The sequence below is a fragment of the Microcaecilia unicolor genome, chromosome 9 (genome assembly GCF_901765095.1).
Source record: "Microcaecilia unicolor chromosome 9, aMicUni1.1, whole genome shotgun sequence".
In the NCBI taxonomy this organism is placed as follows: Eukaryota; Metazoa; Chordata; class Amphibia; order Gymnophiona; family Siphonopidae; genus Microcaecilia; species Microcaecilia unicolor.
This window is the reverse complement of record NC_044039.1, coordinates 178,092,879-178,108,004: the sequence shown is the minus strand read 5'-3', so window position 1 is coordinate 178,108,004 and position 15,126 is coordinate 178,092,879. Positions and strand designations below refer to the sequence as shown.

The following is a 15,126-nucleotide window of genomic DNA, read 5'->3' as shown; positions in this document are numbered from 1 at the left end:
TGCCTTTCAAGTTACTCACTAAGGAGCCCTTTTACTAAAGCTGTGCGCTAAATGCCAAGAAGCCCATTTTATTCCTATGGGCTTCTTAGTATTTAGCATGCTCTAAGCTTTAGAGAAAGGGTTCCTAAATACAGTACAGTCGATCATCTGACCTTCGCTGATCCAATCATCTGGCATATCAGACAGACCTCCGGTGATGTCGTAGAGCTTCTCTTTCTGTTTTCTAAACCCATGACCCTACTTTTACCGCAAAACAGCACCATTGTGAGCCAGGACCCTGCTTTTACTGCCTTTGTTTCTGCTTTGTTTGAGGGGTTATCATTGTTTTCCATATTATCTGACAATGAGTTGGTCCCATTTAGTTCCGATAATTGAGACTTTTCTGTATTATAATTAGCAAATAAAGTATTCTAAGATTTTACAGCAGCACTCCAATATACTCAAAGAATGGTAAGTATGAACCACTCTATCCAACTTTATAATGCTAAAAATCTGACATTTAAAAGTTTCTCTTATCCTACTTACTATCCTGATGAGTTTTTGTCAGATGATCAGAGTCTAAGGCGTGATAATATTCATAGATGGAGCGACCCAAAAGTTCCTCTGGCTCATATCCCATCAGTTCTCTAATCCTTAAAATAAGATACACATATGAAAGAAAAAAAAAATCACAACATAGTAAATCAACCTTCTCCTCAGCCATTAACTTACAAAATTAAAGTTTTAGTGGCAACATCACCCTATATTGATATTTCTGAACTAATTTAATTAGATGATATCCCTTTGAGAGATGAAACAGAACTAAAAATATTGGGTACTGATGGATAGAAATTTGACTATGGAAAACCAGTCACACAAGGTAGTTAAAAAGTAATTTGGTGTGTTGAGGAAACAGACAAATTCATCGTTGTTTTAATAGTGATAATTTTAGGTTACTAGTGCAAACTCTAATTTTATCCCAAACAGACTATTGTAACGTTCTAGGTGGGCTGTACTAGTTTGGACAGGAAAAGATTACAAACTATACAGAATGTGACTGCTAGGCTGATTTTCTCTAAAACAAAATACAACAGAGTAATTCTGGTATTCGTTGAATTGCATTAGTTGTCTGTTGAGGCATGGAGAATTTTTAAACTTTGTACTTTTATCTACTTGATGTTACATGGAGCTGTACCAGATTATCTGATGAGAAGGACTGAATTCACTAAGTTTAGGAATAGAAGATTTATAGGAAATTATCTGAATTTGATATTCCCCTCTCCACGGGGAGTGAGATATGTATTTGTTTTGTTTGAACATGGATGTAAATGGGATGGGGGAGGATCATTCCTGCCTTTCCCCTCCCAGCACTGCAAGGCAAATATTAGATCAGTGCATATTTTCCATTTCTGGCACTGCAGCATCTTGACTGTTTCTCGCCTGCCCTTTGCCCCTCCCCCTCCCAAAATGGTTCAGGACATGTTACTAGGATGCATCAATGACGGCCATAACAGGAATAGTAATGCATTTATTTGACAAAAAAATGGCTTACACCTTTGAAGGTGTATGGTGCTATATGTTGGAGTTTTTCAGCCACCTGTTTGTGGTGGTGAAACTGCCTCTCTCCTTGCTAACATGTATGCGTTTTATGAAAAGACTAGGTTCAGCAACATTCTGACCAGCCTTCTAATTTGTACTAACTACAGAAGCTTTATGCATCTATATGTTACACATTTTTATTGTTTTGAGAACTAGAGTAAACTTTTTGCTTACATTGTCTTACTAGTGAGTTTATATAGCTAAGCATTCAAATTTTTTGAGAACCAGTATGCAGTAGTTGAGGTGAGACTGTTTTGGGGCAAACTTCCAAAATGAATGATTTTTGGAATTGTATGCGAGTAAGCAAGTTATTTTTTTTTATTTATGATAGCCCCTGTGAAATGTATAGTACTGATACTTCTTATGTAATAGGAAGGGCAATGACCATACTTAATGAGAAAATAATAATAGTTTCTTCTTTTGCAAGTGGACCTTACAACTATACATCTAAATTTGAAAAGAAACTACAAAAGCTTATTTGTATATCCTGTTTGGTGGTATGCCTTTTGCTAATGGACTTCTTCTGGATACAAGTTGACTTAAGCCTCAGATTTGCATGCAGATCTTAGCCAGTAGCTAATAGTACCATATAACCTGGTCTGAGAGGCTAACCACTTTACTGTACTTTATTTCTTGTGGAGCACAACATATTTAAAAGAGAACTGGATGTGCCAAGAAGTACAAACGGATACATTCCAAAATACAATAAAAATACATTATCCTTAAAATTTGTTTAAATCATACTTTTCAAACAATTAGGTTGACAGAGCTTTACGAAACATTTTGTAAAATGGAATAGTCATTTGAATTGGAATAGAGTTCCACCACTTTGCTGATAAATGTTAGTGATGCATTATTCAACATCTTATACACTTCTGCTTCTTAAAGCAAAAGAAAAAATTAACACATACAGCTGAGTAACTAAATCCCGGTGAACAGGTGGGCAAAGAAAAAGAAAAACTTCAACACAGTAAAATCCAACAAATGAGGAAAATAAAAGGGTGAGGGGAAAAAAGGCAAAACAAAAAACAATGAACTGACATTTCATCACAGGGCGATGCAACATTAGAACTCAACACACATGCAAGATCCCATCCCGACTGATAAAAAGCTGGATGGCAGAAAACAAGATATACCGGTAAAAGAAAAACACCAGAACAGCATTGATTTTTTTTTTTAATTTATCAATATTTCAATCATTAAACAAGCAAAAGAATACTATTTGTACAGAAAAGAATGACAACATTAAGTTTATAGCAATATTACATAAAACATTAAGGAAATGAGAAAAAGAAAAATTTTCCGTTAATCATACTCAAGTCCACAAATAGACTCCAAGATTCAAACAGTGGAGAATTAAGGAAATTGTAATTGCAAATTATAACCTAACGTGCCCCTGGAATCCTATTATAATACGGGAGTCAAACACTAGGTAGATCACCCCCCAGTGTTCCGTTTAGATGATACAAATGCTGCAAGATGGGAGAATTCATAGAAAACATATTTAACCGATTGGTATCTGATCACACATTTACAAGGATAGCGTAAGAAAAAAGTAGACCCCTACTGAAGCACATCCGGTTTCATTAGAAGAAACTGCTGACGTCTTTTCTGGGTGTCTCTTGAAACATCCGGGAAAATTTGAATTCTCATACCCATGAAAGTCTTTTCCTTATTTTTAAAGAACACTCATTATCCACATTTTATCTGGTGCTAACACCACTGTGGCTACCAAAGTTGATGCAGTAACTAAATCTGTGTCCGAAGTGTCTAGAAACGTGGAAGCATCCAACATTTGCTTATCTTGGGGTTGCTGGTTATCTACGGAGAACAGCATTGATTATAGAGGTGTTGGTCTAAAGCAATTACTTGGTGAGTTGCATGGAGACAGAAGATTCTCAAGTACCAAGAAATGTCACAGGATTTATCAAAAAGAACTTCCATTTGGGGTTTCCAAGCTGTTGACCCCTGGTCACACGCGCAAGGAAGGTATGACACAGCTCTCCTGTCCTGCCAGAAACGATCAGCAGCTAATGTAGGTTAAGCTCCAGTCCCTGTACTGCTTTATTATTGGTCGGGAAATGTACTTGCAGATAAAGATACTAAATTCTGCTTTCCATGGACCGATCGCTTGGGCAGCACCAGTGTGGACTAGACAATACCACTACAAATAGTTTGCTGTATGTTACGTCTCTCAGCTGGCACACTGGCAAGGTCTCTAGCCCCGAGAGCTTTCAGGCAACAACAGTCATATGTATGTGAAATGCTGTGGATGCACTTTCAGGACATGCGGAGAGCAGCTATGCTTAGTGATTGACTGTTCTGACCATGCCCTGGCAGCCTTCCTACTAAGCTGCATAGTAAAAGTCCATGCAGCTCATCTGTATAGAATTTCTTTCATGAATCGCCCACTATTTCTAACTTACATAAGTATATAAGCATTGCCACACTGGGACAGACCAAAGGTCCATCAAGCCCAGCATCCTGTTTCCAACAGTGACCAATCCAGGTCACAAATACCTGGCAAGATTCCAGAAAATAATACATTTTATGCTCCTTATCCCAGAAATAAGCAGTGACTTTTCCCCAAGTCAATTTAATAATGGTCTATGGACTTTTCCTTTAGGAAGCTGTCCAGACCCATTTAAAACCCTGCTAAGCTAACTGCCTTTACCACATTCTCTGGCAACGAATTCCAGAGTTTAATTACACGTTGAGTGAAGAAGGTTTCTCCGATTCGTATTAAATTTACTACTTTGTAGCTTCATCACATGCCCCCTAGTCCTAGTAATTTTGGAAAGAGTAAACAAATGATTCACATCTATCCGTTCCACTCCACTCATTATTTTATAGACCTCTATCGTATCGCCCCTCAGCCGTCTCTTCTCCAAGCTGAAGAGCCCTAGATGCTTCAGCCTTTCCTTACAGGGAAGTCGTCCCATCCGCTTTGTGATTTTTGTCACCCTCTGTACCTTTTCTAATTCCACTATATCTTTTTGAGATGCGGCGACCAGAACTTAACACAATATTCGAGGTGTGGTTGCACCATGGACCGATACAAAGGCATTATAATGTCCTCACTTTTGTTTTCCATTCCCTTCCTAATACCACCTAACATTCTATTTGCTTTCTTAGCCACCGCAGCACACTGAGCAGAGGATTTCAACGTATCATCAAAAATGACGCCTAGATCCCTTTCTTGCTCGGCGATTCCTAACGTGGAATCTTGCATTATGTACGAGAGAAGGAAAAATTCTAGACCTAGTCCTTGGAGCGCATGATCTGGTGCAGGAGGCAATGGTGCTGAGGCCACTTGATAAGAGTGATCATAATATGATCAGATTTGATATTAGTTTTGAAGTAAATATGCACAGGAAATCAAATACATCAGCGTTTAACTTTAAAAAAGGAGACTGATAAAATGAGAAGAATGGTGAAAAAAAAAAAAAAAAAAAAAAAACTTAGAGGAGCGGCTGTGAGGGTCAAAAATTTACATCAGGCATGGATGCTGTTCAAAAACACCATCCTGGAAGCCCAGGCCAACTATAATCCGCATATTAAAAAAAAAAAAAAAAAAAAAAGAGGACGGAAGACCAAACGACAGTCAGCATGGTTAAAAAGTGAGGTGAAGGAAGCTATTGGAGCTAAAAGAAAATCCTTCAGAAAATGGAAGAAGGAACCGACTGAAAATAATAAGAAACAGCATAAGGAATGTCAAGTCAAATGCAAAGAGCTAATAAGGAAGGCTAAGAGGGACTTCGAAAAAAAGATTGCGTTGGAGGCCAAAACACAGTAAAAAAAAATTTAGGTATATTACAAGCAGAAAGCCGGCAAAAGAATTGGTTGGACCAATAGATGACAGAGGAATAAAAGGGGCGATCAGGGAAAACAAAGCCATAGTGGAGAGATTAAATGAATTCTTTGCTTCGGTCTTCACCGAGGAAGATTTGGGTGGGATACCAGTGCCAGAAATGGTATTCAAAGCTGACTAGTCAGAGAAACCTAATGAATTCTCTCTAAACCTAGAGGATGTAATGGGGCAGTTCTACAAACTGAAGAGTAGCAAATCTCCTAGACCGGATAGTATTCATCCTAGAGTACTTATAGAATTGAAAAATGAACTTGCGGAGTTATTCTTAGTAATAAGTAATTTATCCTTAAAATCGAGCGTGGTACCGGAAGATTGGAGGGTGGCCAACGTAATGCCGATTTTAAAAAATAGGTTCAAGAGGAGATCCTGGAAATTATAGACCGGTGAGAGTCTGACGTCGGTGCCGGGCAAAATGGTAGAGACTATTATAAAGAACAAAATTACAGAGCATATTCAAAAGCACAGATTAATGAGACAAAGTCAACATGGATTTAGTGAAGGGAAATCTTGCCTCTATCCCATATGCTCTATTTCCACTTTTCCCTTCCCTACTCCTCCATGTCTGTCCCCCTCACCAAACTTTTTTCCCCCTCTTCCCTGCACCCACATTCCCACCACCCTTTTTTACTAAGGCGGTTAGATAAAACAGGAGATGGGGTGAGCCTATCTAGCCCATTATATGGGCTGAAGCCCGTGGGCAGAGACTGCCACCATACTGGTTCACCCAAAGTAACAGCAAATACTATTGAAAACAATAGCAAAAAGATTATTAGAAATAAGGGACTTCTTAAACATTTATATCACATATTATTCCAAGCATCAGGTTCAATGTAGCTTATGTTTGCAAATACAGTGAGATAGAATAATAGAATTGTTATATCATGGGAGCAAGTACATGGATATGTCTGAAACATTTAACAAAATTGAGATTACCATATATACCCAACTGGGCATATAAAAAAAAAGGCAAGTGCATTTTTATAATATACCACTGTAATCCACAAAACAAAAGGCGCAAGTTCCCACATACCATCTTTTTCTTTTGATATAGGCACAGAGAAAAAAATATATTTTAAATGCTCCCAGATTTCAACCCAATTCATGTTTAAAGTGGGATATAAATATCATAAATAAGTAAATAGATAGAAACTCTGAATGTTGAGCACCCAATTCTCATAACATGATGTCTCTTTTAGTGGCCCTTTACCAGGAGAAAAAAACCTCTGCACGAACATAACAGTGCCAGGGTGTCCCTTTAACCAGCACCCAAACGACACACAGATTATGATTTATAACAAATTACTTTACCTATGAAAAATTATTCCATTATTATACTTCCTCTGTGTACATCTGTATACAGAAGCTGGCATGTTTGAAAATATAAGCGGGATTAAATAAAAATGCCACCAACAATACAGACAACGTGGATACAGCAGCTCACAGGTTTGCTTGCTTTGTTTTGAGTGTACAGCGATGACGGCTACGAGAGGAAGGGGATACAAGATACTACCCTTTTTTATAGTTCCCTCCCTCCTTCCCACATATGACTCCAGACTTCCCCTCCAGCCCTGGGTGCCCTCCCGGCACATATCTCAAGCCACACTGGTGGTTCAATGGCTTCTTTGGGGCAGGAAAGATCCCCAGTCTTTCCTGTTTGCTGCTGCACCGCTTCTTTAAAATGGCTGCCAAGACTTCCACACAAGTAGGTTTCCTTGAGGTCCAGGGAGGTAAGGACCTCCCCAGCTAGACCACAGCAATGACCGACTATAGGGTCTCCATGCAAAAATGCCTCACTTGCAGGGACTCTGACATGCTTGAAATCCTGAACCAGACTGTACACACCGCCCTTCTGTGGTATCACAAAGTAAATGGAGTAGTGGCTCATACCTCTCTCCTGCTTGGGTACCGAACAGCAGCCCCCAGGTCAACCGGGTTCTGCAATGTGGCTAGCATTGCCTGGCACTTGCACAGAGCCTTGCAAGTGGACTCCAAATAAGAATTCTCCGCTCCAGTCATAGACTCTAACTTGTACCTGTCTCTGATAACGTCTAAGACCCACTGATCTGACATGATTTTGGTCCACTTCTTAAAATAATTGGCAAGACGCCCACCGTTCATCCCCTGCAAAGAGTGGACTGGCACCTCATCATTGCAAAAGATGGGTGGGGGGGGGGGGGCTGGAGAGGTTCTGTCTGACTTGGTTGTGCCTCTATTATCAGACAGAAAGGGCTGCCTTTGCTGGTACTTGGGCATCAAAGGACAGAGCCCTCCTGGGCTTGTACTATCACACCTCCTTAAGGCATGACCGAGACTGCCCTGCTGTAGCTGAAGAGCGAGGCTTATCCTCCGACAACCGCTGGGGCTCCCCCCCCCCCCCCAAATCCTTAACCACCCTCTCCAGATCCTTGCCAAACAGAAGCCTGCCCCAAAAGGGGAGCTTGATAAGGCACTATTTGGAGGTTGCATCCGCCACCCAATGGCACAGTTACAGCAGCTGCTGAGCAGTTAACTGCAAATGGCCGAGCCCCGGAGAAGATCCGAGAGTGTCAGCCTATGCCAGGCTCCAAGGAGGGCAGCAGAACTGCCATGGCCACTCCAGAGTCCACTAGGGCTTCAGTTGCCTGCTGAACCCAGCTTAGGCACACCCTAGCCACACTAAAGCCAGCAGTGATAAAGCCACCACCTCAAAAGAGAGCTTGAGATAAGACTCCAGCTTCCTATCTTGCATGTCCTTGAAGGCAACGCCATCCTCCTAAGGCAGCATCATTTTTTCATGCCCGCCACCACCAGTGTCCACTTTGGGGAGCTGAACAGCACGAGCAGTGCTTCACAGCTTCTGCTGCCATAAATACACAGCTAGGGAAAGCTGGAGCACAGAAGGGAACCGGACAACAGTACAAAAGTAAAGCTGTACTCACTACAATGCCAGTCTTACCGTCCTCATGCTGATTTCCCTAGGTTGGTTCTAAACAAGGCAGAGCCAAGGAGAATGAATAGCCCCTCCCCCCTTCAAAAAGCAAACTACATTGCTCAAAGGATGCACAGAGTAAAATCTCCCTCTACCTTACTCTAGTTTGTGAGGAAGGCGAAGTCCAGTTAGAAGGGAGGAGGGGGAACCTGGCACCCCACCAGGTGTACGCTGAAGTCGGGTGCCCAAAGTTTCCAAGTCGGGTGCCCAGCACCCCCAAGCTCAACCAGGCTGGGAGACCCAAAAAGAGAACAAAGAACCAGCTGAGCCCATAACAGCTAAGAACCCGCCCACCACTGCTCAAAAAAGGAATACTGGCAGGCTGAGGCAAGGACTGTCCTATATATGGGCAGAGTTCAGCCATTATCGTCTCTCTCTCTACCTGCTGACAGACAGAAATAACCCACTGTTCAGGACTCTAGTTGATACATGTAATTTATTTATTGTATTTGTACCCCACATTTTCCCACCTTTTTGCAGACTCAATGTGGCTTACAGAGTGTAGTATGATAACGTCGTTACATGATTTAAAAAAGTCGATCATAAGCAAAGGTGAAAGAGGATTTAGATGGAAAGGTGTTCGGTAAGGTCATGTGCGAGGTGTTTTTTGGTGTACTTGGGTGGTTTAAGAAATGAATTGTTTCATTGAGGGTGACTTTTGTAGGCTTTGTTGAAGAGGTGTGTTTTCAAAGCTTTGCGAAAGTTGTTTAGATTGGTTATGGTTTTCAGGGCCATGGGTAGTGCGTTCCAAGACTGTGTGCTTTTGTACGCAAAGGTAGTAGCATACGCCTGTTTGTATTTCATTCCTTTACAGCTGGGGAAGTTCAGATTGAGGAACTTGCGGGCCAATCTTTTGGCATTTCTGGGTGGTAAGTCCACTAGGTTTAACATATAGAGTGGGGCATCTGCGTGAATGATTTTGTGTACGGCCATGCAGATCTTGAACTCAATTCGTTCCTTGAGCGGGAGCCAGTGCAGTTTCTCTCTTAGGGGTTTCGCACTTTCGTATTTAGGTGTTCCAAAAATGAGTCTGGCTGCAGTGTTCTGGGCTATTTGGAGTTTTTTGATGGTCTGTTCTTTACAGCCTGCGTACAGAGCGTTACAGTAGTCCAAGTGGCTTATTACTAATGACTGTACTAGAGTGCGGAAGACGTTTCTTGGGAAAAAAGGTTTTATTCTTTTGAGTTTCCACATCGATTGGAACATTTTTGGGGTCTATTTTGTTTGTAAGAGAAGGGAAGGGACAGAATACGATGGCAGAGAAGGACTATAAGGCCTATTTTGCCTGTATTAATTCCAGTTGTATCACACTTGCCCCTAAGCTCATCTGTTTTACCCTTTATGCCATAATTTCTTGAATTATGTTCATTTTTTACTCCACAACCTTCACTGGGAAACTGCTCCTTACATCTACATACTGTCAGCAATCCTGACACATACCTTTTAAACAAAGGAATTTATTCTGTTATTCCAAAACAATTTTTGCCTTCCTGAGTACTGTACGATGATCTTTTAAGAATTTTCTTTCCACTAACAAGATTTGCGTTATCCTTGTATTTTGCACTAGGAGTTATAGGAAGTAATATAACCACTGGAAATACCTTTCATCACAATATGAAAATTTCATATCCAGACTGTGGCGACTGAGAAAAGTCTTCTTGTCCAGAGGGACCTCAATATTCGATGGATGAGGGATGGGTTCACATATCAGAATCAAGCAGGTCATTGGAGGAGTTTTATAGCCACAGTTGGACTGATTTTCACAAGTGTCATATACACGTATATGCCCAGTGCAATGAAGAACCTATAAAGATAGAAACATTCAAATTAAAGCAACAGCACTACTAAGTTAAAAAAAAAATCATTTTAGGAAAGAACAAACAGGAAAATTTTGTAATACTTGAAAAGATTTTCTTCAGAAGAGAGAAGTGTACATATGAAAGGCAATGATGATTAAATGAATCTCGTAAAATTGCAACATTTCTTCCATGCATTTCATTATTTTGGCTTCCTAGTTTATCTTTGGCTCTGCCTCAGGGTTCAGTATGAATACTTCTCCTACTGAATTCAAAGCAATTCCTGGGAGTATGGACAAAATTTCTTGTACATTCTATATGTCTCTGTCATTACATAGCAACTAGATTGAATATGCCAAGTAATAAAATGATCTCTAACAGTCATATTAACACCATGCTTTTCCGAGCTATTTCCAGGGTTCTTCTGTTGGCTGTCACTTTAAAGTGGATACTGACAGAATGGAACCAACCTCAGACAAAATATGCTCCTGCATCACTCCTACCATTGTTCAATACAAAGTAGATAATTATTAATACCACAGTGAGCAAAACCCTGAGCAAGAACCTATTTGATTATCGGAATAGAAGACTGACTGCATTTACATTTACTAGCAATGTTAAAATTTATATATTTTGATTTACATTTTAGAATAGGTCATATTATGATTACTAAAAAATTTAGAATAAAAAAAAATATATAATTCCACTTTCAAGTGCTACCAAAAATGTGAAACCTTATTTCATGTATACAAAACTGTCTGCCTTGAATTCTATATTTTGGGGTCAATGCAAAAGATTAGTGCAGGCAGAAGTGTGCAGATGAGCAGTGGCGAAACAGGGGATTTTCCTACCTGTAAATTGTATAGCTATTTTTTATAATGTACATTTCCCTTGCTTGGCCAGCAGATGGTGTCTGTCTTTTGTTTGTAAAGTTGTTACCAATAGAAATCAAACAAAATAAAACATGGATAAGAAAATAAGATACCACCTTTTTTATTGGACATAACTTAATACATTTCTTGATTAGCTTTCGAAGGTTGCAGAAATGTATTTTGTCCAATAAAAAAAGGTATCATCTTATTTTCTTTTCCATGTTTTATTTTGTTTGATTTCTATTGATAACCTTTAAGAGTGGACTAACACGGCTACCACACCTCTCTACTAAAGTTGTTACAGAAGTGACAGTTTCTTCTTCCCGCCTAAACTGAGAAGTAATCTGCACTGCTGTTGGTCAGAAGCCCCTCAGTGTTTATGATCTGGGCTCTGATTGAATCTGCTGGAAATCTTTAGTCTCAGAGTGGGAATGTGGAAGATACAGACCTGTAAGATACTGAGACCCTGCTCAAAAGCTGTGAGCAGTTCATTTTCCTGAACTTACCAGGTATTACTCAGGTAGTAAGTGTTTAGTTAGTTTAATATTGATTCCTGTTTATTTATTTATAGCATTTATACCTCGCTCTTTCCCACTCGATACCAGGTTCAGTGCGGCTTACAATGTATGGGTACAAAGTGTCGCAGAGATAACACAATGTATGGGTACAAAGTATCATAGAGGTAATACAATATATGGGTAAAAAGAATCACAAAGATAATACGATTGTATAGAGAAGGGTGGGATGAAAATAGGTGAAGGGTACAGGCATGTTTAATGTTAGAGGTGTGGATTTTGATCGTAAATTAAGTTGGGTCGTTTGGATAGGCTTGTTGAAGAGGTATGTTTTCAGCAGCTTTCGGAAGCGTAGGTATTCATTTGTTGTTCGAATGAATCTTGGTATGGCGTTCCAGAGTTGACTGCCTATAACGGAGAAGTTGGATGCATAGTAGGTTTTGTATTTGAGACCTTTGCAATTAGGCAGGTGAAGATTGAGATATGTTTGAGAGGATTTGGACCCGTTCCTGGCTGGAAGGTCGATTAGATTGGTCTTGTAGCTTGGAGATTCTCCGTGGAGGATCTTGTGGATCAGTGTATGGGCTTTGAAGTTTATTCGTTCTTTAATCGGGAGCCAGTGGAGTTTTTCACGAAGAAGTGTTGCACTTTCGAACCGTGATTTTCCAAAAATAAGTCTGGCTGCCATGTTTTGGGCGGTTTGGAGTATTTTTAGGATTTGGGCTTTGCAGCCAATGAAGATACTGTTGCAATAGTCAGCGTGGGAGAGTACTGTGGATTGTACCAGATTGCGGAACGTTTTTGGGGGGAGGAATGGTTTTACTCTTTTCAGTACCCAAATCATGTTTAACATCTTCTTCGTCATGGCTTTTGCGTGGGTTTCTAGAGTTAGATGGTTGTCTAATGTTACTCCTAGAATTTTCAAGTTGTCAGATATTGGAATTGTGACGTCGGGGGTGATTAAGGCGGTTGGGAGTAGAGTGGAGTGTCTTGAGGAGAGAATTAAGCATTGAGTTTTTTCTTGTTTAGTTTCATTTTGAAGGCATTGACCCAAGAGGCTAAGATGTTCATGCCAGTGATTACTTTTTCAGAGATTTCAGCAAGGTTGGATTGAAAAGGGATGAATATGGTGACGTCATCAGCATAGATGAAGGGGTTTTGGCCAGCTTTGGATACCCGTTATTGTCTGCTAATTACACCCTATTCATCCGTTCACTGCTCTATCTTGTTACGATAATAAATCAATTCATTTATTAGCTCTGTCCTGGACTGACTAAGAACCCTGGTGGTTTGTGTTTCGGGTCTGCGGGTGCCTTCTAGGAACTGTGGTATCCCTGGATGTATAGCCCCAGTGTCCTTAGAAATTACTGGGGAATTAAGCTCCGGGTGGGAAACTCGCCCAGAGGCAAGTGTAACCCAGCAGGTGGGAGGAAGGGTATGCCAGAGTCAACCACATGCACAGGTGACAGTAGGCTTGGGCAGTGCTGGGACAGATCCTCTATGTGGCCGCAGCATTGGCCCCAGGTGGGTGCATGGCGTTCCGTGATCAGCAGTCTACACACATTACTGGCTGCATGATGCAGAAAGTGTTTCAGTGCTGAAGTTAACTTGCACAGTAGACATCTGCGTACAGTATATTGAAATAATCTGCAACAATACAGAGAAGCTTTTCCATCTGTATGCCAATGTCTATTGGGCAAGTTAACATGAAAAATAAACAGCCTTGTCTGATGTGGCATAGAAGGGATAGCTGAGGGACTTTTGATGCTCCCCGATCTGACCTACTGCCCCCGACAGTTTTCAACATTGGCCATTTGTCCACAGTTGTCTGGTAATTCCCACTTGTTCTTGCCTCCATACTGCCATGTTGAAAAATGGCATCTCATGAACCTGTGAAGTGCATCCTAGAGTGCAATGTGCAGGGTCAGGTGTTACCATTTTCTTTTTTTTACATGATAGTATGGAGGCAGGCACGATGGCATCATTCCTATCTTTTCAGCATACAGGAAAGAAAGGGGGGGGGGTGCTACTAGAAACCAGGGATTTTATTTTTAATATGTCAGGGCAGTAGGACACCAGAGATAAGAGCCTTGCAGAAAGTCATGAGGAGCAGGGAGGGGTAAGTCTGGTCAGGGAAGAGTGAGGGGGACCACTAGACTACCAGAGATTTTGTTGGGGAGTGTGTGTGTGTGTGTGTGTGGGGGGTATTAAAAGTCACCCTTCCTGTCAGTATATGAACCTATCACACTCTTGCACTGACAGAAGGGGGGGCATTTTCCAATCAGCTGCAGATAACTACAGTAACTTCTATGCTCATTGTATCACCATGGTATATTTTTTCATTATTTTTTCAGTAGAAGTCACGTGCTCATCCATAGGCACATGGCTCTATTGTGTGGCTGGCTCTCTGCATCATTCCCTACACAATGATTTCTGAACGGCACAAAATTTATGTATTTGATTCTACTAGAAAAGGAACTCAGCACCACCACCTGAGCTATGCAACACTGGCATACACTGATTTTTTTTGTACTCTCAAATATTCACTAAATAGCTGGAAAACAAACATTTTATAAAGTTGCAATTTATAAATGCCTAAGAATAGAAAACATATGTATATATAAATAAAACCCTTAAAACATACTTTACTATGGAGAACACTATCCTCTTGGGAATTTGAATCTATTTATGTGTTAAGGTGAAATTTGTTCTTACCTGAAAACCCATCAATCTGGACTGGACTAGCAGGACTCAAGAAAAGGAAGTTATATCCCTCTACCAGCAGATAGTTCAGATTCTCTGCCTCCTGTCATTACCATATAGGGAATGATGCAGCCTAGAAAATGTCAGTATGAATATACCTAATGTACATACTACTAATTTCTATAGTGCTATTAGATGTATGCAGCGCTGTACACTAAATATGTAAGAGACAGTCCCTACTTGACAGAGCTTACAATCTAATCAAGACAAACAGGACAAATAAGGGATAAGGGAACAAACAACACTCAGGGAACTCCCTGAAGACTTTCAGTTAAGTTTCATGATGCTCTTTAATCAGAAACTGTACGTGCAGGTCAACCTCTGTACGTGCAGGTCAACCTGTCAGAATCACTTGCCACACTGTCTTCCCAATGAGCACTAGATGGGTCCAGCGGGACTGAAGGGAAAAAAATTATTAGGTAAGAACAAATTTCAGCTTACCATCCTACTAGACCACTCCACTGTACTAAAGCCTAATCCTCAGGAGGGAAGGAAGACAAGAGTGTCTGTAAGGCTACATTGCTAAAGGCACCATCACACTTGGCTTGAAAATCTTATAATGCTTCACAATTGAGTGGAGAGACAATCATATTGCTGCTCTGCAAATATCCTCTGGGCTGACTGCCTGAGCCTCTGCCCAGGAGGCTGCTTGTGCTCTGGTACAGTGAGTGTAGAGTCCAACAGGGATCTTCTTCCAGGAAAGAACACAGGCTGCTGATATCACTTCTTTAATACAACTGCCAATCAATGATTGAGATCAATT

The 15,126-nt window shown here is 40.6% G+C and overlaps 1 protein-coding gene across 1 annotated transcript in view; it reads right to left on the bottom strand.

The window, feature by feature from the left end:
• The window catches only part of HIF1A (hypoxia inducible factor 1 subunit alpha), a 121,250-nt gene that overhangs the window by 44,223 nt on the left and 61,901 nt on the right, over positions 1-15,126 (bottom strand). The window contains exons 6-7 of the mRNA XM_030214155.1: positions 10,019-10,221; positions 526-632 (exon numbers count right to left, since the gene is read on the bottom strand). Coding sequence (XP_030070015.1) covers positions 526-632; positions 10,019-10,221 — 310 coding nt within the window. The remainder of the gene's footprint in view (positions 1-525; positions 633-10,018; positions 10,222-15,126) is intronic.